This window comes from Prionailurus bengalensis, chromosome B4 (genome assembly GCF_016509475.1).
Source record: "Prionailurus bengalensis isolate Pbe53 chromosome B4, Fcat_Pben_1.1_paternal_pri, whole genome shotgun sequence".
Lineage (NCBI taxonomy): Eukaryota > Metazoa > Chordata > Mammalia > Carnivora > Felidae > Prionailurus > Prionailurus bengalensis.
Genome location: NC_057358.1, coordinates 52402059 through 52418890, shown reverse-complemented (window position 1 = coordinate 52418890; position 16832 = coordinate 52402059). Strand labels below are relative to the sequence as shown.

At 35.2% G+C, this 16832-nt stretch overlaps 1 protein-coding gene across 9 annotated transcripts in view; it reads right to left on the bottom strand.

Annotated features, from left to right (window-relative positions):
* Window positions 1-16832, bottom strand: part of PLEKHA5 (pleckstrin homology domain containing A5) — a 239436-nt gene that overhangs the window by 17265 nt on the left and 205339 nt on the right. For 8 of the 9 annotated variants that reach the window (XM_043562218.1, XM_043562217.1, XM_043562219.1 and 5 more), the window contains 4 exons: window positions 9859-9960; window positions 6771-6882; window positions 4978-5024; window positions 3037-3154 (listed from right to left, as the gene is read on the bottom strand). In XM_043562218.1, the coding sequence (XP_043418153.1) occupies window positions 3037-3154; window positions 4978-5024; window positions 6771-6882; window positions 9859-9960 (379 nt within the window). Of the gene's footprint in view, window positions 1-3036; window positions 3155-3882; window positions 4182-4977; window positions 5025-6770; window positions 6883-9858; window positions 9961-16832 lie in introns of those variants that run through there. The other variant, XM_043562226.1, reaches the window with a different exon arrangement.

Here is a 16832-nt window from a genome sequence, read left to right as displayed (position 1 = left end):
TAAGCATGTACACTAAACTTATTAAAATATAAAGGTAATCATGATCATTACCATCCTCTGGAACAATACAAGGAGTTTACATGTTAATATCAACAAAATTAGTCCTGGTTATATGCTATTGGTATCCAATATTTTAGTTCTCTGCTTCTTAGACCTTCCCTATCTGACCAGTTTGCTTCCATCTGAAAACTGTAGAACTCTCTCAAGTGACGGTTAAATGGCAAACTCTCTAGTTTTTATCTTTATCTTTACTGTTTCTTCAAGTTTTATTGGCGCAAAATGTATAACTAAAATGAATAGATCTTAAGTGCACAACTGGTGAAGTTTTATAAATGTATTCTTACCCCTAGCTGCACATGCATATGCCAGTGTAATTATCTCAGTGAAGACAAAGACCATCTTCGTCACCCCACAAAATTCCCTTCCAGGCAATCCCACCCTTCTGCCAAAGACGACCACTGTTCTGTTGTCTATCACCAATAGATGAGTTTTGCCTGTTCTCAAACTTCACATAAAGGGATTCATACACTAGGTCTCCTTTGTGTTAAGCTTTTTTCACTTAATATAATTTTTTTTCACATTTATACATGTTGCTAAGTTACACATGTACATCTATCAGTAGTGTTTTTTAATTGTTAAGGAGTTTGAAGATACCATAATTTGTTTATCCATACTCTTGTTTACAGAAATACAGGTTGCTTCCAATTTTTATCTACTATGAATTAAAACTATGGTTAAAAATCCTTGTATAAGTTTTTTTGAGGAATGATGTTTCCATTTTTCTTAGGTAAATATGTAGGAGAATTGCTGGATATGATAATTGCATGTTCAATTTTGTAAGAAACTACAAAACTGTTGTTCTTTCTTACACCACCATCAGAATTGTGTTTGAGATCCAACTGTTCTATGTCCTAACAAACACTTGGTAGTCTTAATTTTAGCTATTCCAGAAGGTGTGAATTATGATTTTAATTTGCATCAAAACTGCATTTATGCTTGATCAGTTGTAAACTTTTTCATATACTTGTATACTTTATTTGTTAAGTGTTTAAGTCTTTTGCCTACTTTCTTATTGGGTTGTCTTTATTATTGATTTGTAAGAGTTGTTTATATTTCTGAATACGAAGATTCTCAAAAAAATTTAGAATGGTATCACCCAGCAATTAGAATCACTTTCTATAGGAATAGGAGGATTGGCCAGGGCATCTAGTTAGCTATACTGCTAAAACATTTGTTTGCAGTTTAATATTTCCTGTGTATTTATAATAATATGCACCATTGGGGCACCTGGGTGGCTCAGTTGGTTAAGCGTCAGACTCTTGATTTTGGCTCAGGTCATGATCTCACAGCTGGTGACCTCCAGCCCTGCATCAGGCTCCACACTAATAGCATGGGGCTGTCCAACGTGAGGCTTGAACTCACGACCCCAAGATCAAGAGTCACATACTCTACAGACTGCCAGCCTGGTGTCCCTGCATATAATTTTTAATTACTCAAAATCTTAGCTACTAACAGCCTACTGCTGACCAGACAATTAACACATTATTCTGTATGGTACATGTGTTATATACTGTATCCTTACAATAAAGTAAGCTAGGAAAAAGAAAACCGTATGAAGAAAACCAAATGGGGGGGGTGCCTGGGTGGCTCAGTTGGTTAAGCATCCGACTTCGGCTCAGGTCATGATCTTGCGTTTCATGAGCTCAAGCCCCGCACTGGGCTCTGTGCTGACAGCACAGAGCCTGGAGCCTGCTTCGGATTCTGTGTCTCCCCCTCTCTCTGCCCCTCCCCTGCTTGTGCTCTCTTTCTGTCTCTCAAAAAAAATGAATAAATGTTAAAAAAATGTTTTTAAAAGAAAACCATATGGAAAATACATTTATAGTACTATACTGCATTTATTGAAAAAAAAATCTGCATTTAAGTAGACCCTCATAGTTGAAACTTATGTTGTTCAAGTCAACTGTATGTGAACACACACACACACACAAATTTTGGTGAACCATTTACACATTCTCCTATACAACCACAATTTCACTTAACTGTCAATAATCTCCAGAACATATTTAAGTTTCCATAATTGTCCCAAGAACGTCTTTAGAGACTTAAATTTTTTTTTATTATTAAAAAATATATAGTATTTCTTTCTTTATTTATTTGAGGGAGAGAGAGAAAGTGCAAGCTGGGTGGGGTGGGGGTGGGAACACGCTCAACTGACTGAGCCACCCAGGCGCCCCGATTGAGACTTTTTTTTAAACCACGATCCAATCAAGGTTAAGTATTGCGTTGTATCTGGGCTTTTCTACCTTTTAATCTTGAATAGTGCCTCCTCTATCCTTTTTCTTCACAACACTGAATAATGACCAGCATTAAAAAAAGAAAGAAAGTCTGGCTCAGTTGGAAGAGTGTGCAACTCTTGATCTCAGGGTTGAACTAACAACCCCAACGTTGGGTGTAGAGATTAGTTTCTGGTAAAAATGAAATACAATATAAAAATCAGAGTATACCCATAGTAGTATTATTTCATGGAATTTGTTTTTTAGTTTATTTATTTGTTAAGTAAACTCTATGTCCGATGTGGGGCTCCAACTCACAACCCTGAGATCAAGTGTCACAGGCTCTACTGACTGAGTCAGCCAGGTGTCCCTCAGCCCTTAATCTTTTATGTATAATTCTGAAACAGAAAAAACTTAAAACCTCCCTCTCCCCAAATCTCAGGAAACGGAAAACTTTTCAAAAGTTTGGCATATGAACCTTTTAGTCTTTATCCCACTTAGGATGAATATTCTAGGAATGTTAATTGATTTCAAAAGAGGATGCTGCCTCATGCCTAGCTGAAATGACATGTAATATATGGTTTACATATGGGTCATGTTACCTTCCTAGTACCTGAAATTTCTGAATTCAGAAGCTCTTCCGATTCCAAAGGTTTCAGATAAGGGACTATGTATTTGTCTATGTATTGGGCCAACATGTACACTGAGCTTATTGCTAAAATGTCTGAAAAACACAGGAGATAAAACATATCCTAATGCTGACCTTTAACAGAAGTTTCCATTTCTGAAACAGGTTCTGATTTTTCTTCTCCATTAGACTCATCAACTTCTGCCACTGTTGTTAACTCTGGTTCACTTTTGTAGAGTCTATAATCCGGACCCTTGAAAAGAAGATGTGCAATTTTAAAACAAAAGAAAAAAAATTCCTACAAGTTTCTTTTAAAATGCTTACCTCAAACCAAACCTTGAAAACTAAAAGTCTCAGCCAGCTATATTGGGGACAGCACAACTGACATATATGTTACAGCTTAGGTGGAAAAAATCTGAAATATTTTAATCAGTAAAAGTTTTGGCTTTTAAATGAAAAATATTCCTCTTAGGGACAAAGTCAGAATATTTTTTATCATAGTAAAACTGAAATCTGAAAATAATTATATCATATTAACTCAATTGGCCCTATTCTCTACCTTCCTACTTCTCTTCTAGCTTACCACATTTTACATTTATTTAACCCCAAACCTCTTATTTTCAGCTTCCGTGGATAATGAATGTTTCTCCTTGGCAATGTCCATATCCTCTAATAGTTTTCCTAGATGGAATGGCCCATATCCCAACCCTTTTATCATTCTTAGAATGATCTTTTTCATTCTTGCTTCCTTCTGATCTAAATATATCATTTTGTCTCTAATATCCTGAAATGGTATATTTAAAATAAGACGTCTTAGACAAATGTAAAGTAACCACTTTGCAAAAACATTAGAAATATGAAATTATGAAGTATTAAAATTATAAAAATATTAAGAAATGAGAATGGTAAAACCAAAACAGGAAAAACACAGATAATAACATTAAATACAAACAAAAACCAAACAAACAAAAAAGCACTGGCTAAAAGTGGGGTTATAACAAAAAAAAAAGTTTGAGTGTAAAATAAATTAACTTTCAAAAATGAGAGGGCATGTACATGATTGATTATTCTGTGGCTATTGAAGCCACTTACACAGTGAGATCCATTTCTTGGATATCCTTGAACTTGATGAATCTTCTTTTCTTCAGGCAGATGGACTGGGCCCCTGCTATAACAGAGCAAGGAGCTGCTATCACTGGGCAGAGGGGGATTATGGGAGGCTGCTCTGTAAAGTCATAGGACCGAGGAAGTGGAGGACGAGGTGGGACTACTTCCTCTTCCTAAAGATTGTAGAATAGTCACCTTATTTAGATAAGCATATTGAATTAAGTATATCTAAATTCTTTGCAATGGTAAGTTAACTTAAAAATCACTTTAAGATAATTAAAGGGACACTGCCAAGCCAAAAGTCAGTCTCATACTGAAAAGTAAAATAAAGAATGTTTATGATAGCCAGTAACTGGGTCTTAAAAAAATAGTTTTATCTCATTTTTTCCTGTAACATTCAGGTTAGCTTTAATCTGAAGCTCAAAATCAAAACAGATGTGAGACTACAGTGTTTCACTTTAAAAGTAGAAGAAAATAATTAATTTAAAAATCTTATTGCCTATTTGTTTTTGCAATTTTTAAGGGAAAAAATAAACGTCTTTTTGTTTGGTTTTAATATAAAATTCAAGACCACAAATGCTTTCAGTTAGGTTGACAGTATCTCTTTGTAGTTGTAATTTCTTTATGGTATGCACGACACACAGCGAACTTATCTATCAATCATCCTATAAATTTTACCAAGAATAAGACACAATGATAAATATTCAAATTACTTATATTAGAAAAAGTATGACAATGTTAAAGTTCTAACATAAATGAAAAGTAATGATTTTTTTTTTTTTTTTGCATTAAGGGAAGAAAAATTGCCATCTGTTAGAAGGATCAAATTACTGCAACAGCAAAATTTCAAGATTAAAACAATAACTTAAATATATTTAGGAAACATTTTTGTTATGAAGACAATTAAATTCCAATTCATGTTTTACACATTTAAAATAATTTAGAGATAGACAAACAATCCAAACTTACCTCGTTTTTGTACTTAACTGTTGAGAAAGGCTTTGATCCTGTCATACCTATTAAAAAATTACAAAACATAACTTATATTAAATATATCTTTTAAATCCACATAAAAAAGGAGTAATTTCATTTATTTTATTTTTTCTAGAAATTCCATTGTTAAGTAGTCTCTACAGCAGACATGGGGCTTGAACTAACAAATCCCGAGATTAAGAATCACATACTATATAGACTGAGCCAGCTGGGCGTCCCCATTTGACTTATTTTAAATGAAGCTTTCAGTTCTAACCCCTCATTTATTAATGTTTTCAGAACTGGAAGCCAATTACATTAAAAAATACAAGTTAAAATATCTAGCTTATTTTTATTTTTTAAGTTGATTTATTATTTATTTTTGTTATTATTTTTGAGAGAGAGAGAGAGAGAGTGAGTGGGGGAGGACAGAGCATTAGAAGTGGGCTCTGTGTTGACAGCAGTAAGTCCAATGCGAGGATCGAACTCATTAATACCGGGCTTGGATTCACAAACTGTGGGATCATGACCTGAGCCAAAGGTAGATGGTCAGTCGACTGAGCCACCCAGGCGCCTTTAAGTTTACTTATTTTTTTTTTTTAATATTTTTTTTTTCAACGTTTATTTATTTTTGGGACAGAGAGAGACAGAGCATGAACGGGGGAGGGGCAGAGAGAGAGGGAGACACAGAATCAGAAACAGGCTCCAGGCTCTGAGCCATCAGCCCAGAGCCTGACGCGGGGCTCGAACTCACGGACTGCGAGATCGTGACCTGGCTGAAGTCGGACGCTTAACCGACTGCACCACCCAGGCGCCCCTAAGTTTACTTATTTTTGAGAGAGAGGGGTGGTGGAGGGGAAGAGAGAGAGAGAGACAGAAAGAATCCCAAGCAGCCTCCATGATGTCAGTGTTGAGCCTGATGCAAGGTGAGATCATGAGCCAAACCTGAGCCAAAATCATGAATCAGACACTTAACTGAGCCATCCAAGTGCCCCTAAAATATCTAGTTTAAATAAGAGTACAGGGAAATGTGTTTTCTGAAGTACTGTTGATGTAAATGTAAGTCAGTACCATTTTTTAAGAGGGCAATCTGGCAGTGACTATCAAAATGGAAGATGCGTGCTCATTTCCCACTTCTTCTAATCCATAAGTACTAGCATGTGTGTTTAGTCATATATACAGTAATGTTCATTACAGCATGGCTTATGATAGAAAACAAACAAACAAACTCAAAACCTGGAAACAAACTACATGTCCAAAAACACAGAAATGGACATATTATAATTCATCTATACAATGAATTCTTACACAGCTATTACTGCATTGTATTGTTAAGGAGAAAGAAACCAAATTGTTGAGAAATAAGTATAGTATGATTCCATTTTTTGTTGTGGGGAAAAAAAATTCCTAAAAGCAAAACATTTTGTGTGTGTAGAATTAAATACGTAAAACAGTAATTTATTTTTGTTGTGGGTGAGGTTGCCAGAACTTTTGCTTTTTACCGTCTAAACTTGTGTACTGACTCAATGTTACTGGAGTGCCTGTTTTCTGATGTCAAAAGTCCATTAACAAAAGAAACCCAATTCTATGTATCATTCCATTTATTTTTTTAAAAAGTTTATGTATTTATTTTAAAGAAATTTCTACACCCAATGAGGGGCCCAAACTTATAACCCTGAGATCAAGAGTTGTATACTTTTCTAAATGAGCCAGCCAGATGCCCTGTGTCACTTCATTTAGATATAATATTATGGTCAATTACTGCAGAATAAAACACAAAGCTAATTTACCTGTTTCTGTAGTGCCTCTTTGCTGTTTGTGTTTACTCAGTCCTTCCATGACATCTTGAATTCTCCAAAGTTCTTTCTGAATCTGTGCACGCTGAATTCCTGCTGATTCAGTCTATCAGTAAAAAGAGATCACATACAGGAAAAAATAAAATTGTAAACTAAACTAAGTATATATTTTAAAAAATGAGAACTGCAGTAGATTAAGTTTTGAGGACCATGAACTCTCCCAATTTTGCAACTTTTGTGGCAAAGATAAAAGTCGAAAAAAAAAATTCAGTTTCTCAGACCTAAGTGCATTATTTCACTTTTTTCAATAGGCTTTGCCTTGCATTATTGCTGATCACAAGACACTAAAACATGGGGAAAAAAAAAAAAAGAAAACAAAATAAAGTGGAAACTCACAAAACCCAAATTAAAAAAAAAATTTAAAGGAGAAGAAAAAAAAAAGGGAAGTATACTAATTCCTAAGTACTAGAAATTCTAGAAAATAAGATCATATTGGTATTATTGGTCTTACTGAAAGTAAGATTCTAATAGAACTCTATGACTTTATCAATACTTCTGATAAAAAGAATTATGTTTTGGAATGTAAATTTATTTTTTTTAAAAAAAGGGCAATGAAGTAAGTACTGTCACAGTTACCAAAAAAATTTTTTTTCACTTGATATATAGTAAATGAAGGAAATATTCACACAAGAGCCAAACACAATGACAACCCAGAGACGTGAATACTGACATAGACTTCTAGGGAGTGAATTTCAGTTATAAAAACCAGATATGTGCACATGTCCTATATAGAATATATATTATTTTTGCAGTAATTAAAAAAATATATAGCCTATCTGAAAAGTATACAATGAAAGTCTCATTTTTGTATTATTTCTCATTTATCTGATTACTGGTGCAAACAATATTCAAACACTTGTTAGCAATCTGAGTTTCACTTTCTATAGATTAAAGCTGGTCATATTCTTCATCCATTTTTCTAATGTATTGCTTTCCCAAACCAAAAAAAAAATTCCTTGGAGATCTAAATAGTAACTTTTGTTGAATCAGTGGTTAACAATACTTCTCCCCAGTATGCCATCTTTTTGTTTAAGCCATTGTCTTCTTACTGACTTATTACTTTTTAAAAAGTAGGTTCTATGCTCAATATGGGGCTTGAACTCACAACCTTGAGATCAAGAGTCACCTGCTCTACCGACTGAGCCAGGCAGGCACTCTGTTTACTTATTTATTTATAAGCACTTATCAGTATGTTTTATATGCCTGATACTATTTTAAGTGCTTCAAAAATATCAACATATTAGCCATTATAATAACCCGATAGAGGTAGGCACTATTATTTTATAGTCATGAAAACTGAAGTGCAGAGTTGTCATGTAACTGGTCTATGTGCAATGTTATCTCTCATAGAGTGTGCCTTGTAGTTCTTTAGATTTTCAAAACAGTAACTATTGTGGTTTTTATTATACCTTTAAAATATGAGAACCATTTTGTTAATTGTTTCAAAAATTTCTGGATGAAATTTGGTTAGGATAGAATTTGAGTTTATAGGAAGAATTTTTACTGAGATAATGTTAAAGCATGCCATCCATGAACATGGTATACCAATTCCACTTCTCCATTTATGTCCTATAACACAGAAATTACATTTTCATGATGAATGTTTTTGTTAAGTTAAATCAAGTTAAACTACTTTGGCCTGAAAGCTAAAAATGAATTTTCTCATTTAAAACATTTCTCATTCTCAAAAACAAAACCATCCAAGATTATGTGACAAAGTGTATATACCTGCAACATCTACAATATTTTAATATCTGGCCTTATACAGAAAAAGTTTGCTGACCCATGGGTAAGTTCTTAGATATTACAGTTTTTTTTCTTACTGTATTTAGTATTTAAAAAAATTTTTTAAAAATGTTTAGTTTTGAGAGAGCCAGGGAGGGGCAGAGAAAGAGAGAGAGGGAGACACAGAATCCGAAACAGGCTGCAGGCTCTGAGCTGTCAGCACAGAGCCTGATGTGGGGCTCAAACTCACAAACCATGAGATCATGACCTGAGCCAAAGTCAAACACTTAACTGACTGAGCCACCCAGGCGCCCCGTACTGTATTTAGTATTAACCCTACTGTTCAACATAGAAGTCACAACTACATGTGGCTACTTAAATTTACATAATTAAAATTAAATACAATGAAAAACTCAGTTTCTCAGGCATACTGGCAACATTTCAATTGCCCAACAACTGCATGTGGCTAGTGGCTACTATACTGAACAGCAAAGATGGAGGACAGTTGGTTTTCTCCAAGTCAACTTTACTAACCTTTACTCCTTGTATTGACTTGTCTGTTGAGTCCACAGAGTTTCCAATGCAGATGACCAAATTTACATAGGGTCACAAGCATGAAGTGACTTTTATTATTTTCTTAAATGTATATTATCTCCACTTTTCAGAACAACACTTTAAGACAGGTATTATTGTTCCATTTTATAGAATAGAAAATTAACACCTGGAACCTGATTCCAGATATGATTGTTTATGCTAAATGGTGCTGCATCTTTCCCCATTCAGTAATATACCAAAAGTCTATAGGCTAAATACAGTTTGATAAGAAAGAGACATTTAATATAGAATGGATTAGAATACATTTTTATTTTTTTATTTTTAAGTAATCTCTACACCCAGTGTTGGGGGTTGAACTTATAACCCCGAGATCAAGAGTTGTATGCTCTTCTGACTGAACCAGCCAGGTATTCCAGATTAGAATAAATTTTATAAGACACAAATTACCCTTTATTTGATAAATCCATTTAATTCAACACTTTAATACTAACTTCCATATAGTTAGCTAGGAGCGCAAAACATGACAGGGATCACACCATGTACCCAACAGAATAAAGAACTTTTAAACAATGAGAGATGGGCTACTTTGTGGGATATTAAGAGTCCTATTATTGAAAGTATTAAAACCCAGGTCTTAGGTGGCCAGTAATGTAAAAACTGTTAAGGGCATGCATGGATAACAAGGTATACAGTACCAGTCAAAACCAGTTGAGACAATGCAAAAAGACATTCACTTCTGTACCTGAACTTCACCAAGGCGATCTAGCTGTTCTTGCATCTGGTTCCTGGTAACAGTCACATCATATTCTAACTTATCATACTCTCTCCATGCTCGTTCCAGTTCCTAAAATCAAAGAGCTTTAATTACTTTAATAGGGAAAATGTGCTTTTATATTGTTATCACTGCAATGGCAAGCTTTCTAGATTTTAGAAAATTGTGTAAGTTTATACTGGGTGAAAGAAAAACTTTTGTAATTCATTTTCCCTTTCCTTTACTGTTTTAAAGCACTTTCTTAACTGCCCTGATTAAAATTTCTCCACAAATAAAAATACTAAGTAGGTTGTATTTTAGCATGTTGGATTTTCAATCATACCAGAAGCCTAACGTACCCTTACTTGTAATAAATTTACAGTAATGTAATAAACCTAACTCAGCTAACTAAACAAGTCAGTGAATCCTGCCCACAGAGACTCAACATATATGCTATCCACCTACTCTTTTCTCCTTTGGAAAAAAAATCACCAACCCTAAAACCAGAAAGGTTTTTCACATTTGGTTTTTAACCACCTGTCATCTAATACAGGATGTCAAAAATACATCATCATTTCATTGTTTCAGAACTCTATTCTACAGGAGTGCAAGTATTCTTCTATGGGTTGTAATTACTCTTCAGACATTTCAGAGCGGTATGAAGTCAACAAATTGATAAAGACAGGGGCTTTGACCAGTTTTATCATTAGTATTAGTGTGGTGTTGGCACATGTAACACAACCAACACATATATGCTGAACACTGTTATAAAATGAATTAGTAACTCTTGTCTAAGAACCTTTCATGACCAGAGATTTCTTGCCCTGAACTGTGCTGAATGAAGCCGCCCTGGGAAATGTCAGTTTAACAATAGCAACAGTCTTGGGATAAGGCAAGAAGATACTGAGTGTGGAGGAAAGGGTACTGAAAGTAATTTTAAGAGTTTGTTTTTTTTTTAATGTTTATTTGAGAGAGAGAGAGAGAGAGAGCGCGCGCGCAAGTGAGCATGTGTGAACAGGAGAGGGGCAGAGACAGAGAACCCCAAGCAGGCTCCACACTCAGTGTGGAACCCAATGAGGGACTTGATCTCACAACTGAGAGATCATGACCTGAGCCAAAATCGAGTTGAAAGCTTAACTGACTGGGCCACCCAGGCACCCCAACAAGGATTTTTTAAGTTGAAGAATAGTTGACACATGATACACAATAATCTTAACAGTTTATTTGTAAAGGTTCTCTTTTAAAGAGTTATTTTACTTTTCATACTGTGCAACTAGCTTAAAATCACTTTTAAAAATGCAGGTAATGAAAAATTATTCAAGGTACACACTTTTAAAAATTAAAATGAGTGTTAGAATATGGCCATTTGGAATAATTGCTTTTTGAATCTAAGATATTTCCTTAAGCAGGTTTTACAATGAATTATATTTTTTAAAAAGTAAAAAAACAAAACAAACAAAAAAAAAAACCACTGGAGATTTTCTTTTAAAGCTTTATTTTATTTATTTTGACAGAGAGAGTGTCCACGTAAGCAGGGAAGGGACAGAATCCCAAGCAGGCTCTGTGCTGTCAGCCCAGACCCCGACGTGGGGCTCATGAACTGTGTGATCATAACCTGAGGTGAAATCAAGATTTAAAGATGCTTAACTAACTGAGCCACCCAAGTGTCCCACCACTGGAGATTTTTTTTTTTTAATCATCTCTTTATTATATAATTTAGGGAGTCTAACTGATTTCACAATTAATAAAATTTTTAAAAGGCAAAGTGATAAAGGACTAACGATTTTTATGTCATCTATATTCGTAAATGCTAGTCGTCTTACTTGGCTTCAGCAAACTATTTTTAACTGAATAAATAAGGATATTGATCTCCTTTAACAAACTTTGCTTTTAGACATCTTCTAATTTGTGTACATCACAAAAATTACAAATTTAAATAGTGGGCCTTTGAAGGCTTCACAGGGAGGGTAAAATGAAGCTGACAGACCCAATGGCCGCCCAGTAATTAAGTACAGATGGCATTGCCAGGCTAACACCTGACCTCTCTTGTAGAAAAGCCAGTTTCACGGTGGATCCAAAGGCTATAGAGGCATCTAAATGTCAGAACATTTTAGTATGGTAAGAATCCTTGTCTTTCTTATGGAAACACATAATCTAGAGCTACAGACTAAGAGCTAGAAATTATTATTTTTTTTAATTTTTTTTTTTCCAACGTTTATTTATTTTTGGGACAGAGAGAGACAGAGCATGAACGGAGGAGGGGCAGAGAGAGAGGGAGACACAGAATGGGAAACAGGCTCCAGGCTCTGAGCCATCAGCCCAGAGCCCGACGCGGGGCTCGAACTCCCGGACTGCGAGATCGTGACCTGGCTGAAGTCGGACGCTTAACCGACTGCGCCACCCAGGCGCCCCTAGAAATTATTTTAAGGGTGAAGAACTTCAATATACTTTCAATTTTTCTAGCCTGGAAAGTGCACTCTAACATTTGGACTAAGTCCCATAATCCTCCGGGGCTTACCTGCTTCTGCCTTCACCTCTGGGCTCCTCAAACATGATTATGCATGGGCAGAACACAAATCAACAGCGGATGGCAAAAAAAGGGGCAGCACTGGAATAACATCAGTTTCTCCCAATACCTGGCTGAGCATTTCATTAAAGAATTTAATGGATTACACAAGTTTTTTTTTTTTTTTTTTTGTCAAGAAGATAATATACTTGTATGACAAAGCAATTAAAAGGGGTAATGACTTTTAAATATACAATTATCTTAAAATCACAGGCATTAAGTCAGGAAACAGTGCTTTTGATAAAAATGTGGAGAGTTTCATGCTATATACAGTTAAGAGAATGAATGAAATTTTGCAGTCTACAAACCATACGGATGACTGTCACAATGTTAAAAGAAGCCAAAGAGCATATACCATATATCCCATCCTTTTAAAGTTCAAAAATAAGCAAAAAGCAAAAAGCTAACATACAGTTTAAAAGTCAGGTAGCGGTGTTCTAGGGAAGCAGTTGCTGGAAAGGGAGTTTCTGGTGTGCTAGTAAAATTCAGTATCTTGATATGGATGTCAGCCATACCTGTGCACATAAATTGTGTAATTTTCTGGCAATATGTTATACTCTAACAAAGGTAAAAAAAAAAGTATGTTTTAAAAAAAGTATGTTTTTTTAAAAAAAGATTGTTACAGGGATGGCAGAAGACTTCTCAAAAATTTGACTTAGTCTAACTTTAGGATGTAGAACAAGTAACTTTTAATCGCGGTGACTTCTTTATAGTCTACGCCGAGATGAGACCTGGCCACTATGGGGGAAAACCTTCAAGTAGGTCTGTAGCACTCAGATGTAATGAAATGCCAGACTACCAAAAATGAGGATTTTAATATTTAAAATGGAACTATGGTAATTACACATTTTTATCTTTATTAAGAAAGTAATAGGACTAATGATTCATTTCCAAGTTTTTAATGTAATAAGATCTTTCCTCTTTCTTTCAAGATCTTTCTTTCAAGATCTCTCTACACGCAATGTGGGGCTCAGCTCGAACTCAAAACCCCGAGATCAAGAGTTGCATGCCCTACTGACTGAGCCAGCCAGGTGCCCCACCTTTTCTTGTCCAGAATCAATCATAATTTATAACCAAATCCACCCATGGGAACAGTTACACAATATGCTACATACAAATAAATGTGTAATCTTTATTTATAATCTTTAACTTGTATCTGTAGTTTCTCTTCTAATCTCTTTGAAATAAATTCCATCTGAAAGAAGTGGTTATTGTTTACTGTACAAATTTGAAATGTAATAAATTTGTATCATTATAAATGTAGAAAAGCTAGTAAATAGGGAAAGAAAAAAAATACCTATTATTGTGCTACACTTCTGTTAGCATTTTCATGGATTTTCTTGTAACCTTTTTCACACATACACAATGTCCAAATACACACAAAAGTAGGGCCCACTCCAATTTCAACAGTTATGGATATAGGGCCAGTCTGGTTTCATCTATAGTACTCACATTCTACCTTTGTGGGATTATTTTAAAGAAAACACCAAGCATCATGTTATTTCATTTATAAATACTGCAATATGTATTTCTAAAGAAAAGAAACCAAAATGAAAAAAAAAAAAACCATGGAAATTCTTACTTTTAAAATCATTAATATGCATTCCTTAAAAAATTCCTTAAAAACAATTTCCCCTGTTCCCCTGTTCCTGCATCCCCTTCCCCTGCATTAATATGCATTCCTTAAAAAATTCCTTAAAAACAATTTCCCCTGTTCCCCTGTTCCTATTCCCTTACTACTTATTTAAAAAAATTTTTTTTAATGTTTATTTATTTTTGAGAAAGAGAGAGACAGAGTGCAAGTGGGCTTGGTCCAGAGAGACAGGAAGACACAGAACGTGAAGCAGGCTCCAGGCTCTGAGCTGTCAGCACAGAGCCCAATGATCTGACCTGAGCCGAAGTTGGACACTCAGGGTACTGAACTCAGTACCCAGTTGGACACCTGGGTACTGAACTACCCAGGTGCCCTTCTATTCCCTTGCTACTTATATGGGGACGAGATTGGGTCACTTACTCTGCAGAATTTCTCATATTCTACATTTTGCCAACTGAATTCCTGTGGGATTCCTTAGCATGCTCTTCTGTTTGCTTTGTTTCCTATAAACTCGTAGTTAGTTACACACTGACGCTTGCTATATTCAGATTTGATTGTTCGTTAAAAATAGCTTGCAATTGTTGTTGGGTACTTCCTACTGCAGCAAATCAGGAGGCATATCATATCTGCCTACCTCTTTTTTGGGGGATGTTGTTAATTATAAAATAACCAAGTATTCAGAAATTATCTTAAAATCTTTCAAAACGTATTCCATACCAATTCATGGATATTGATGGAACTACTACAAAAAAATTACACTTTACTGTAACCATGATTCTCAGAAACTCTTTATTACATTGAGAATGAGTATATGAAGGTATTTAATGTGTAAGCTTCTCCCCAAGACTGTTCATTTGTCCTGCTTCCCTGCCCCTGTAAATTTACAATCCTAGAATCTAGTATATCCACTGGAATCTAACATCCGTTTACTCAAGGTCCTCCTCCTAGCTAGAATCCAGCTTAGAACACAAATCAGTTTAATGGAAGTCTATACATACTACTTACTCATTGTAAGCCTGGGCAATCTGTCTCAGTTTTCCATTTTTAACATAGTAATAAGAGTACCCATTCCAAGGGGTTATGGGGATTATGTGCATGTAAAGCCCTTAATAACTGCTCCAAAAAATATTCATGATGGTTATTATTATTATTTCATATACTGTATTATTTCATAGTGGGTAAATGCATAAACTACCAGCATTATTTAGGATGAATGGGGGGCTTTTATACCTCCCTTATGATGGCTGAAATTCCAATTTTAGATTTTTGAGTTAATATAATCTAAATTTGATTCCAAGTTCCAGAAACTACAAGTTATGTGACCACGTAGATAGTGAGGCAGAATAGAAGGTACAGAAGCCATAGAATTAAAAAGTCCTTGATTGAGGTGTTGATTCTTCCCTTATTAGTTATGTCACCTACGCAATTCATTTAGCTTCCATGAGCCTCAGTTTATCTGTGCAGTGAAGATAATAAAAATGAAAATAAATGGAGATAATAATTATATTTACTTTGCACATGCTTTTCTTAAAGATCAAACCAGGTAACATATGAGAGAAACAATTACAAATATATTTTGCTGCCATTATTGGATGAGTCACAAAATATCTGGTTCCTTGAATTGCTAGGTCGAGTAAGAGAAACACCTGATGAACTGATAAAGCCTAAGAATATTTCCCTTCCATTTGGAGACGAGGCCTCATGTAAATTCCCCAAGAGAGGTGCCTGCAGTGGACGTTTACAGAAGTCCACACCATACCCCTTTTGCCCACTCAATTTCAAGGAGCTATGTTAAGTTCCATGCCTGCTAGTGTCTCACAGCAAGCAAGCTAAGGCACTTTGGAAGTATGGGTGAATTAAGGACACTGGGGCAACTTCAACCAATGTGTGATAGACACCCCAGTCTCCCAGACTTTGGTAGAAAATTCTGACGCGTTCTGCTCATTTCCTCAGTCCCCAGTGGAATTAAACCCCAGCTGACGACAGTGGGAACCAGCTCAGTAGTGAAACCTTTACAGGCTTTTCTCCTTCTGTCTCATTCTTCACTCACACTCTCTCACTTCTGCTTCTAGAAATGATCCCAAAAGAAGATGGTGACACATTGAAAAATTTCAAGTATAACTGATTGTTGTAACAATCTTTGCCACTAATCAGGCTTAAGTAAAAAGAAGTAAAAGCAAGGTGAGAACACAGAGGCACTAGGTGCTTAAAACATGTAAGGTTGTTGGATGGGGCTTATGGAAAGAAGACACAATATCAAGAATTTAATAGAATATAACAGGAACACTGCCTTACATGTTTGCCTTGTGTTAATCCTAGTTTTACCTACTTAAATGGCCAACCAGGTGAGGAGAAGATGTTCTCAGAATCAAAGCTTTCATCTTTGGAGGCATTAATGTTATACCTCTTGTATCTTTTATACCTCATAACTTGGATTTGAACCAATGACCTCAATCAACTGCAAAAGAATCAGAAGAATCCTTTGGGATTCTGCTAGCACAAATGTAATTCAATTTTAAATCTAATCGACATCCACTCAGTGCCAACCATATGCCCAATATGATGTTAGGCATCATTTGTAGTCTTGAGCTACAAGTATGAACAACTTTACAAAGGCAGAAGTAACATAGTTTGTATTCTGTGTAGTAAGACATGTCTTAGAAGAACATATTGAGGGTTTGTAATGACCAATGAATAACGCTGAAGACAAATAAAAAGAAACTGGGAAAGTGATTATAGGGAATAACAACCAGAAAAATGGGATAATCAACATCATTAATGTCTACTAAAACATTAAAAACAATT